The sequence below is a fragment of the Palaemon carinicauda genome, chromosome 36 (assembly GCF_036898095.1).
Source record: "Palaemon carinicauda isolate YSFRI2023 chromosome 36, ASM3689809v2, whole genome shotgun sequence".
Classification (NCBI taxonomy): domain Eukaryota; kingdom Metazoa; phylum Arthropoda; class Malacostraca; order Decapoda; family Palaemonidae; genus Palaemon; species Palaemon carinicauda.
In genome coordinates, this window is record NC_090760.1 from 18,623,391 (window position 1) to 18,635,890 (window position 12,500).

Here is a 12,500-nt window from a genome sequence, read left to right on the forward strand (position 1 = left end):
AACATTTTTATAAATTCAAACATTTTTATAAATTCAAACATTTTTATAAAGTCAAACATTTTTATAAATTCAAACATTTTTATAATTTCAATCATATTTTTTCAATCCTCTTTTGTTGTCCTTGGTCAGCAAAGCTTCTGTTTCTGGAATCTAAGTTTAGCTGTTCAAGAAGATTAAAAACAAATTAGATCTCTTCGATACACATTACATTTGTATATATATTTTCCCCGAGTCGTATTACTACATCCATACAACACGTACTTGTCCTATCAGCTTTCCATTATACAGTATCATGAAAATATAAAATGTAATAACACACGAGACAAGGGTACAGTAAAAAATACCACACAGTACAGTGTTTTTTTAAAAAATCGTACAGTAATACACGCAAACACATAAATCTCACATAAAGGACATTTTATTTTTATGTAAACAAACCACAAACATAAAAAAGCTATTGTCCCGATTCTCCAAATTTCCAAAGCAATTTCCTTAACCACCAGACAACTGCATGTTCCACCCTGCGGATTGACTTAGTCTATGAAAATATGTTACATATATCTTGATAAATAAATGCATTCAGAAGTTCAACAAAAATATTTATTTTATGCATCACATTTAACTGCCACATTACATAAAGTATTTTTTTTTTTATTTTCCCGGGGCAGGATCCCCTTGGCCATAGTAATTCCACTTTATAAAAGCCCTGTCCACACGATCGAGCATGCCCGACGGGCAAACAGTGATACCAGGCCACAATCGTTAGTGAAAATGAGGGTTGATGACATCGGAAGCGGTTAACTAAAGGCAGGGATCTGGCAACACTGTATGATGCCAGATCCCTATCTGTGGTTTTCCTGCTTCTGACGTCATTAACCCTCATTCTTATTAACTATTGTGGTCTGGTATCACTGTTTGCCCGTCGGGCATGCTCGATCGTGTGGACAGGGTTTAAGAATCAATTCAGGCAAAGGAGAATTCCACCACACACACACACACACATACATACTTGTTTTGAATCAAGGATTGTGGAACATACCGGCCGGTTTCCTGCCCCCCTACTAACACATATAAAACAATTCCACCTAGCAGTATAGACTAGTTAAGTCCTATTCCAAAGAGGCATTTTTACCTCGAAGAGGTAATTTTTTTATACCTTCAATGGGTCCTACCTATCATTTCCTACATCTGTTGAGTGCTCATGGCTCAGTATGATGCTTAGGCCTATACATTTCTTATATCATGAAAATTAGGCCAAAGGTTCAAGGGATGTTTTCGTTTTTTATAATACTGAATCTATTCCTTATGCTTTCTGTATTAGGTTTAATTCGATGAAGTTATAATTTTAGCAGCTAGGTCGTTTGAAGTTAATTAATTAGAGACTGCTTTGTAATCCTTTTCAAGAACATATTCGTCAAAAAACAAAAAAATATATTTTATTTCCATTTTCTTCTTATCTAAATTAACTCGATGTCTGTGTACATAAATCAGCGTGCATCTTTCCTTTATCACAGCTTCATAAATACCGAAGAAATAATTACAGAAAGTCCTCAACTTAAAAAATTAATAATACGTTCCAAGAAGCTCTTTGCAAGTTGAATTTACCTAAATGTCATTTTGATTACTGTATTAAATGATATAATATTGTTTGATAACAGTATTTGTCTATCTTATTACACTATATAAACTTTTGATGCAATATCTGATATGTATAATTTCGCTTTGATTTATGTTCGTATCTCCGAATGTTCGTAAGTTGAATACTCGTATGGTGAATGTTCGTAAGTCGAATAGTTGCAGGATGAGGACCTACTGTCATTAAAGAGATATTTGCAGACCTCAGAATTACTGTATAACGGATCCTGTAGTTCTAATCGTTCATAACAATCAAACTTTATCCTAAATACATCGACTATTATTTTCAAACGGACATTTTCAAGGAAAGAATTCTGTCATAGTTAAAAGATTTATAAGAAAAGCAATATTTTGGCGCTAACAAATCTTTGGTATGCAGGTAATTTTCATTTTTACTAACGCATCAGGAATATTATTTGTTAATAAATATTCGCAAAAGTTTAATTTTATGTATTAGAATATACATTTTCACTTTTACTAACGCATCGGAAATATCTTTTGTTGATAAATATTCGCAAAAGTACAATTTCATCTATTAGAGTATACATATTAAATCAATATGTAAAGAATGTATATTATTATCCAATATAAAGCAGTGCATATTTTCTTTTTGTTCTATTCCGTATTTCCTCTTAATCACAAGAAATTCGAAAAGGATATATTTTTTTCCGTTATATATCTATCAAACCCAGCCGCCATTTCGATGTTGACAATTACCCACGTGATTTTCCAAATTAACGCCAGATATTTTTAGCGCTAAAGTAATCAGACCATACAGAGCATAGAAACACCTTTACATTTTTTTGTTTTGTTTAAACTCCTACGGTTTTCGTTATGTGTTTCTTTACAACAGGTCATTGTGAAATTATAAAAATTACTCTGCAACCGTATTTTGGCTCGCACATCAAAGGACCAGCAACTTAAAAATAGATAGATAGAGAAGGCTAAAACTCTTTTACTCTTTGACAACATCTATCGATAGATAGTTGCGAGCAACTACGCCCTGTTGAACCAAGAATGCCTCCGCAAGAGTTGAATGCAAATGTCATGCTAATCGTATATATAGAGTTAAACTTTGAAGATAATTGAACTTTTCTTTCTTCTTCATATTCATGGGGGGCAAAGAAGGAATCAACAGACATAGTTGTCACACTCTTTTTTTAAAAAGCACATATAAACATGGAACCACCAGCAGAAGTAGCTCTTAGGATTTCAGCAATGCACTGAGCGTATAATGCACTGCCCATGCATTCGTGGGAGCGAGATAGCATACATACACACGTACACACACATACGTCACTCTTGCCTCCGAAGGGCGAACTAACATACGCACTATATGCGACGGTCGCTTCTTCAGCTGCCGTGAAAAAAAAAAAAAAAAAAAAGACACGTCCAAATGATTGCAAACGAGTGTGCAATTTAAGACTTGCTTTATGTACACCAATCACAAGCTTGGAGGAAACACAGGATTGAGGGGGTCTTTTCCCCCCTCTTTTTCTATCGCCTAATCTAGTTCTATGCACGACACAGTAAAATATGTGGGCCCATTTCTACCAGTTTGGTTTGAATATTGGTTAAAAATCTATCGGATAATTTGGCAGTTATCTTTTGTTTTTTTTTATACCTAATAAAAATGGCTGATTTCTTAATACTGGGGATAATGGGGGGCTTCCTATCGTAGGGGAATAAACATTTAATTGTGCCATTTTGCGAAACGTAACATTTCCTCTTTTATACAACACTTCAATAAATTCAGACAGTCGGGCGAGTCTTAAAGCACTCGCTGACACCTGATTTAAACTCTCTTTTATTTCTCTTAAAATCTCTACATAAAACCAACAATAAAATCTCTTCAAAATATAATTTGTGATACCAAAATGATAACTACCATTAGTGAGATATGTATTTGATATGGTTGTTTTAAGACCAGAAAATAAAATGAATCGGGAAGACACGAGAGAGAGAGAAAGTGGATGTGTAAAAGGATCAGTTGATAATAGTCATTTATATTCAAATAGCATTTGAATTATGACACCGCCAGCAGCAGCAGTTCATTGTTCACATTAAAGAGTTTTTCTACATTTAAAGTTTGGAAGGGGGGAGAGGGGTGTGGGTGGGGGGGGGGGATTAATAGGAAAGGCTTCTTGTGCGTGTCATCTTCATGATAACAAACCAAACGCACACACACACACACACAGGAGAAATAAACCGAAGGAATGTTGCCTTCTGGAGATCGGTGTATTTTTTGTTGCAATTTTTTTTTCTTGAATATATAATTTTTTTCTGAGGACCTCCATGTGAAATATGTGTAGAATTCCTTCTTCCTAATGAGGAAAATATGATGATGGTTTGAATCCTAGGAAAGAGAGGTTACGACCCTCTCTGGAACGCCGCGATCGTCTTCTTGATCCACCTGACGGTGTTGGGCGTGATGTCGTCGTAGAGGCGTGGGCGTAATCCTTCAGTGCAGCCTGTAGGCGCTGATGCGACGCCCACGATCTCCCAGCGTCCTGCCCACTCGCAAAGGAGACCAGCTCCGCTTTGTTCTGCAAGCTGTGATGGTAAAAAAAAAAAGTGGGGATTGTTATTCATAGATTTGATGGAGCGAGTTTAAAATTCTCGGAAAAACTAAGAAAAAAACCTAGATAAATAATTTTTCATAAATTGAATTCTCAGAAAACAAACTAAGAAAAATGTAAATAAATCATTGATTATAAATTTGACTCAGAGAATAAAATATGAAAACTGTAGCTAAATCATATTTTATAAATTTGACTCAATGAAGAAAATAAGAAAAACTAGATAAATAATTTTCTATAAATTGAACTCTCAGAGAAGAAAATAGGAAAATTGTAGATCAATCATTATTCAAAAATTTGACACTCAATGAAGAAAATAAGAAAACTATATAAATAATTATTTATAAATTGAACTCTCAGAGAAGAAAATAAGAAAACTGTAGATAAATCAACATTTATAAATTTGACTTAGAGAAGACAATAAGAAAACTGTAGATAAATCAATATTTATAAATTTGACTCTCCGAGAAAAAAAAAATGTAGATAAATCATTATTTATAAATTGAACTCATGAAGAAAATAAGAAAACTAGATAAATCCTTATTTTTAATTTGAACTCTCACAGAACAAAATAAGAAAACTGTAGATAAATCATTATTTATAAATTTGAATCTCAATGAAGAAAATAAAAAAAAAACTGTAGATAAATCGTTATTTACAAAGTTAACTTTTGGAAAACAATATAAAACTAGAAAACTGTAGATAAATCATTATTTACAAATTCAACTCTTGGAAAACAAAGAAAATATCTCAATACTTACAAGACATCTGTCTGTTCTGTCTGTCTGTTGTGCACAAATAGTGTTTCCTTTGGGCCCATCTATTCGCTGGCAAGCGTCTTTGTTAACAACCTTTACTGATAACTCCACCAGGGGATCGCCTGTGTGAGAAAATAATAATAATAATAATAATAATAATAATAATAATAATAATAATAATAATACATTGAGGAAAGTGATGGATTCCCAAGGAAGCTGGATGCAACCCAAAACCCCACACTAAAAGCCACCAGTCCCTGCAGACTTAATAATAATAATAATAATAATAATAATAATAATAATAATAATAATAATAATAATAATAATAATAATAATAGTGAATTTTATAGTCGAAATAATAACTAAGATATTAATTATTTAGGACTTTGGTAAAAGGAAATTTAATATTTTGAATTTATGAAATTGCAAAGTTAATTTTCAAAAACTTACGAAATACACTCATGCAATTTCTAAGGTCTGATAATCTTTCTTATAATAAATAAAAACGGAATAAGATGCTTTAATCTCGCCAAAGTTCTAAAGGACATTTTTCCCCAGAAGAATAGAAAAACTTTGTAGTATCTGGGAATGTTCTTTCATAAGCACGGATAAGTTGCTTACGTAAGACATATTTCCTCGTAAAATTGCTAATCTATCCTATAAAAAGGAAATAGGCCTTTATGGATATTTTCCTTAACTCGGAGGCAAGCTTATATCTTTAAAGAAGTAACCAAAGTAGGGAAGAAAGTAAAGAATTAGGTAGGAAAGAAAAGAGTTCCATCTTCTGTAACAGTCGGAGAACTCCCAATGCTCTGTAATTTAGGGAAACATCATAACAACCAAATTGTGTTTAATGGTCGTCTCGGAAGGTCGTGGGTAAGGAGGAGGAGAGATATAGAATTACCATCTGAAGGTCATCGGCAGAGGGGATGAAGTTCGAGAGTAGAGATTAAGGGCAGGGTCACTTATAGAGAGGGTACGAGAGGAGAGGTCCAGGGCAGGGTCACATATAGAGAGGGTACGAGAGGACAGGTCCAGAGCAGGGTCACTTATAGAGAGGGTACGAGAGGAGAGGTCCAGGGCAGGGTGACTTATAGAGAGGGTACGAGAGGAGAGGTCCAGGGCAGGGTGACTTATAGAGAGGGTACGAGAGGAGAGGTCCAGGGCAGAGTCACTTATAGAGAGGGTACGAGAGGAGAGGTCCAGGGCAGGGTCACTTATAGAGAGGGTACGAGAGGAGAGGTCCAGGGCAGGGTCACTTATAGAGAGGGTACGAGAGGAGAGGTCCAGGGCAGAGTCACTTATAGAGAGGGTACGAGAGGAGAGGTCCAGGGCAGGGTCACTTATAGAGAGGGTACGAGAGGAGAGGTCCAGGGCAGGGTCACTTATAGAGAGGGTACGAGAGGAGAGGTCCAGGGCAGGGTCACTTATAGAGAGGGTACGAGAGGAGAGGTCCAGGGCAGGGTCACTTATAGAGAGGGTACGAGAGGAGAGGTCCAGGGCAGGGTGACTTATAGAGAGGGTACGAGAGGAGAGGTCCAGGGCAGGGTGACTTATAGAGAGGGTACGAGAGGAGAGGTCCAGGGCAGGGTGACTTATAGAGAGGGTACGAGAGGAGAGGTCCAGGGCAGGGTCACTTATAGAGAGGGTACGAGAGGAGAGGTCCAGGGCAGAGTCACTTATAGAGAGGGTACGAGAGGAGAGGTCCAGGGCAGGGTCACTTATAGAGAGGGTACGAGAGGAGAGGTCCAGGGCAGGGTCACTTATAGAGAGGGTACGAGAGGAGAGGTCCAGGGCAGGGTCACTTATAGAGAGGGTACGAGAGGAGAGGTCCAGGGCAGGGTCACTTATAGAGAGGGTACGAGAGGAGAGGTCCAGGGCAGAGTCACTTATAGAGAGGGTACGAGAGGAGAGGTCCAGGGCAGAGTCACTTATAGAGAGGGTACGAGAGGAGAGGTCCAGGGCAGGGTGACTTATAGAGAGGGTACGAGAGGAGAGGTCCAGGGCAGGGTCACTTATAGAGAGGGTACGAGAGGAGAGGTCCAGGGCAGGGTGACTTATAGAGAGGGTACGAGAGGAGAGGTCCAGGGCAGGGTCACTTATAGAGAGGGTACGAGAGGAGAGGTCCAGGGCAGGGTGACTTATAGAGAGGGTACGAGAGGAGAGGTCCAGGGCAGGGTCACTTATAGAGAGGGTACGAGAGGAGAGGTCCAGGGCAGGGTGACTTATAGAGAGGGTACGAGAGGAGAGGTCCAGGGCAGGGTGACTTATAGAGAGGGTACGAGAGGAGAGGTCCAGGGCAGGGTGACTTATAGAGAGGGTACGAGAGGAGAGGTCCAGGGCAGGGTGACTTATAGAGAGGGTACGAGAGGAGAGGTCCAGGGCAGGGTGACTTATAGAGAGGGTACGAGAGGAGAGGTCCAGGGCAGGGTGACTTATAGAGAGGGTACGAGAGGAGAGGTCCAGGGCAGGGTGACTTATAGAGAGGGTACGAGAGGAGAGGTCCAGGGCAGGGTGACTTATAGAGAGGGTACGAGAGGAGAGGTCCAGGGCAGGGTGACTTATAGAGAGGGTACGAGAGGAGAGGTCCAGGGCAGGGTGACTTATAGAGAGGGTACGAGAGGAGAGGTCCAGGGCAGGGTGACTTATAGAGAGGGTACGAGAGGAGAGGTCCAGGGCAGGGTGACTTATAGAGAGGGTACGAGAGGAGAGGTCCAGGGCAGGGTGACTTATAGAGAGGGTACGAGAGGAGAGGTCCAGGGCAGGGTGACTTATAGAGAGGGTACGAGAGGAGAGGTCCAGGGCAGGGTGACTTATAGAGAGGGTACGAGAGGAGAGGTCCAGGGCAGGGTCACTTATAGAGAGGGTACGAGAGGAGAGGTCCAGGGCAGGGTGACTTATAGAGAGGGTACGAGAGGAGAGGTCCAGGGCAGGGTGACTTATAGAGAGGGTACGAGAGGAGAGGTCCAGGGCAGGGTCACTTATAGAGAGGGTACGAGAGGAGAGGTCCAGGGCAGAGTCACTTATAGAGAGGGTACGAGAGGAGAGGTCCAGGCCAGGGTCACTTATAGAGAGGGTACGAGAGGAGAGGTCCAGGGCAGAGTCACTTATAGAGAGGGTACGAGAGGAGAGGTCCAGGGCAGGGTCACTTATAGAGAGGGTACGAGAGGAGAGGTCCAGGGCAGAGTCCCTTATAGAGAGGGTACGAGAGGAGAGGTCCAGGGCAGAGTCACTTATAGAGAGGGTACGAGAGGAGAGGTCCAGGGCAGAGTCACTTATAGAGAGGGTACGAGAGGAGAGGTCCAGGGCAGAGTCACTTATAGAGAGGGTACGAGAGGAGAGGTCCAGGGCAGAGTCACTTATAGAGAGGGTACGAGAGGAGAAGTCCAGGGCAGGGTCACTTATAGAGAGGGTACGAGAGGAGAAGTCCAGGGCAGGGTCACATATAGAGAGGGTACGAGAGGACAGGTCCAGAGCAGGGTCACTTATAGAGAGGGTACGAGAGGAGAGGTCCAGGGCAGAGTCACTTATTGGGAGGGTCTTAAAGGAGAGGTTAAGGGCAGGGTCCTAGAGGAAAAGTCAAGGGTAGGGTCGTAGAGGAGAGGTTAAGGGCAGGGTCCTAGAGGAAAAGTCAAGGGTAGGGTCGTAGAGGAGAGGTCAAGAGTAGGGTCCCTAGGAGAGCTCAAGGACAGGGTCTTTTATTGAGAGGGTGCGAGAGTAGAGATCACGGGCAGGGTCACTTATAGAGAGGGTACGAGAGGAGAGGTCCAGGGCAGGGTCACTTATAGAGAGGGTACGAGAGGAGAGGTCCAGGCCAGGGTCACTTATTGGGAGGGTCTTAAAGGAGAGGTTAAGGGCAGGGTCCTAGAGGAAAAGTCAAGGGTAGGGTCGTAAAGGAGAGGTCAAGAGTAGGGTCCTTAGGAGAGCTCAAGGGCAGGGTCCTTTATTGAGAGGGTGCGAGAGTAGAGATTAAGGGCAGGGTCACTTATCGGGAGCGTTCGAGAGGAAAGGCCAAGGACAGGGTTACTTATTGGAAGGGTCGGAAAGGAGAGGTCAAGGGAAGCGTCACTTATTGGGAGGGTCCTAAAGGAGACATCAAGGACAGCGTCACTTATTGGGAGGGTCCTAGAGGAGAGGTCAAAGATAGCGTCACTTATTGGGAGGGTCTTAGAGGAGAGGTCAAAAATAGCATCACTTATTGGGAGGGTCGTAGATGAGAGGTCAAAGGTTGGAACACTTATCGAGATCACTTGTCGGAAGGGTTCGAAAGGAGACGTCAAGGGCAGGGTCACTTATCGGGAAGGTTAAAGAGGAGAGGTCAAGGGCAGGGTCTCTTATTAGGTGGGTTTGAGAAAGGTCAAGAGCAAGGTCACATATCGGGAGGGATAAAGAGGAGAGGTCAAGGGCAGGGTCTCTTATTAGGCGGGTCTGAGAAAGGTCAAGAGCAGGTGACCTATTGGGTGGGTCCAAGAGGAGAGGTCAGGGGCAGCGTCAATTTTTGCAAGGGTTCGAGATGAGGACAGGGTCACTTATCGGGTGGGTCCGAGAGGAAACGTCAAGGGCAGGGTCACTTATCAGAAGTACTTGCTCCAAAATACCCGAAGGAGGATACTTACGTCGGGCTCCCCAACCCAGGCTGCGACACTTCCTCTTGGCCAACAGGTCGATGTTTCCATGGGATCCTAGACATGCTGGACGTACGTAATCACTGAGTTCAACTTCTGCGTCCGCCAACTGTGAAGAGAATGACATTATCAGGGAGTGAAGAAAAAATTAACTTATTTGATTCTTTTTGAGTTATTTAATTCATAAACATGTTTAATACCACTTCTTTAGAATTTACTATCAATACTGCTGCATTCCACTGAATTCTATGAGGTTTGGAGTTATAGGTATCGGTAGTATTATAATCACTTCTTGGATTTCAGTTTTCATGTACACATGATTATACAGTACTGTTGTACTTTGATATGCAATTGTTATTACTCCTGGTTTCACTAAAATACTAAAGCTATACAACCATGTTTTTTTTTCATACTCAAACATATACCTAGCTTTCCATTATTTAATATAATCTTTTATTTGGTAAGCTTTCAGCCTACTAATAGCATAAAATGCATGTGATTAAGAAATCTATATCTTGTGTGAGTTTGTCTGTTGGTAAAATGGGTGCAACTAACATTTTTTAAATGGATCATACTCATATAAGTAATTTCTCTCTTCTCTATATAGATCTTCACTGGACAGCCATTCGATGTCAGGATGCCAGAAAACTCCAAATCAGTCAATCAATCAATCTGGACAGCCATCAATACAATCTTTTAAGTATGTTTATTTGTAAGTTTGACTCCTTTTTGGTCAGTATCTTTTTAAGAGTTTAATAAAAATAGAAAACTAATTGTTTTTAATCTTGATTCTAAGGGTTATTTTATTGTCATCAACTGGTTTTCAGCCTTAAATAACATTCATCTAATCCTTAATGGCGTTAAATATGGCCCAATAAATTGTAAATCTCGTGCGATTTCAATTTCAAATGAGGAAGAAATCTGATGCTTAATCTTGTGTTTTATAATATTCGGCAGGTAATAATTTATCGGCCAATTCGAGAGATCAGATAAGTTTTTAAATTCAGGATTCCGAAGAGAAAAAATAAACATAAGGGATTCAAATTCAGTTAATACTTCAAAGTAAAACTATTTTTTATTTATGCAACAGACATCAATATCCATATCTGTTCGTCATTTGCAAACTATAAAAGTATTTCCCTTCTTAAAATTTAATTTTTTCACATTGTTATGGTTAATAATACCTCAATCTCTAGTGAATTACTTGAATAACATTCTACCTTTATTAAAATGATTTATGGCACAGCCAATATATTAATATTTGACCAGAAACAAAAGAAGCGACGATTGAAGAGAATTTCAAATTGAGCATTTCCTCGTCCAGTCTCTCTATCTCTCTCTCTCTCTCTCTCTCTCTCTCTCTCTCTCTCTCTCTCTCTCTCTCTCTCTCTCTCTCTCTCTCTCTCTCTCTCTTTTTTAATAAATGATGTGAGGGTATGCGCTTCTGATGGAGCACTGATCAGTCATACTCTCTCTCTCTCTCTCTCTCTCTCTCTCTCTCTCTCTCTCTCTCTCTCTTTTTTTTAATAAATGATGTGAGGGTATGCGCTTCTGATGGAGCACTGATCAGTCATACTCTCTCTCTTTTTTTTTTAATAAATGATGTGAGGGTATGCGCTTCTGATGGAGCACTGATCAGTCATACTCTCTCTCTCTCTCTCTCTCTTTCTCTCTCTCTCTCTCTCTCTCTCTTTTTATTTTTTCTCTCTCTCTCTTTTTTTTTTAATAAATGATGTGAGGGTATGCGCTTCTGATGGAGCACTGATCAGTCATACTCTCTCTCTCTCTCTCTCTCTCTCTCTCTCTCTCTCTCTCTCTCTCTCTCTCTCTCTCTCTCTCTCTCTCTCCAGCTTAAATCCATAACAATTAACTAAAAACTACATACCCAATTTACTACTTAGGTCAGGGCTGAATAGCATTTGAACAAAATATGACACCACTACTCCTTTCCTCGTCCTGTTCTTAGATCAAACACGGATGTGCCAATTGATCCAGCTACTAATTGCCCTACTTAAGCCTTGGAAGAGAGAGGAGAGAGAGAGAGAGAGAGAGAGAGAGAGAGAGAGAGAGAGAGAGAGAGAGAGAGGGCGTTCGTGTGGGATTCTGTTCCAGATGGAACCAAGGTCTTGGATCCCGGTTTGTCGAAGCCTGTCGGATCCCAGCTCCTTGGATTCAGCATATCTTGGATTCAGCCTATCCAGCGAGTATACACAACGAAGGCAAACAAGGCAACAAACCCCGTACTTGATGAGGGGAGAGACTGCTGAATGCAAGTCCTAACTTCAAGCTCCAACTTTCCCTGGTGGGATTAACTTCGTGGTGTTGGAGATTCAACAGACGCGTCGCAGATCGAGAGCTGCGTAAGAAGAGGGACTATTTCGAGTCGTTGCAATAAGAATCCGAACGTCGAATGAATCAAAGGCGTAAAGATTTTTATGGGAAATTCGGGAATTTTACGTCAAATGAAGCAAAGATTTTTATGGGAAATTCGTGAATTTTACGTCGAATGAATCAAAGATTTTTAGGTGAAATTCGGGAATTTTACGTCGAAAGAATCAAAAGATTTTTCGGTGAAATTCGGGAATTTTACGTCGAATGAATCAAAGATTTTTAGGTGAAATTCGGGAATTTTACGTCGAATGAATCATAGATTTTTAGGGAAAATTCGGGAATTATACGTCGAATGAATCAAAGATTTTTAGGTGAAATTCGGGAATTTTACGTCGAATGAATCATAGATTTTTAGGTGAAATTCGGGAATTATGCGTCGAATGAATCAAAGATTTTTAGGTGAAATTCGGGAATTTTACATCGAATGAATCAAAGATCTTTAGGTGAAATTCCTGAGTTTTACATCGAATGAATCATAGATTTTTAGGGGAAATTCGGGATTTTTAGTCGAA

The 12,500-nt window shown here is 40.4% G+C and overlaps 1 protein-coding gene across 2 annotated transcripts in view; it reads right to left on the reverse strand.

The window, feature by feature from the left end:
- The window catches only part of LOC137628795 (serine protease 45-like), a 19,706-nt gene that overhangs the window by 749 nt on the left and 6,457 nt on the right, over nucleotides 1-12,500 (reverse strand). For both annotated transcript variants that reach the window (XM_068360014.1, XM_068360015.1), the window contains exons 4-6: nucleotides 9,589-9,706; nucleotides 4,976-5,094; nucleotides 1-4,188 (exon numbers count right to left, since the gene is read on the reverse strand). The exon at nucleotides 1-4,188 is cut by the window's left edge and continues 749 nt beyond it. In XM_068360014.1, the coding sequence (XP_068216115.1) occupies nucleotides 4,006-4,188; nucleotides 4,976-5,094; nucleotides 9,589-9,706 (420 nt within the window). In that variant the 3' untranslated portion in view covers nucleotides 1-4,005. The remainder of the gene's footprint in view (nucleotides 4,189-4,975; nucleotides 5,095-9,588; nucleotides 9,707-12,500) is intronic.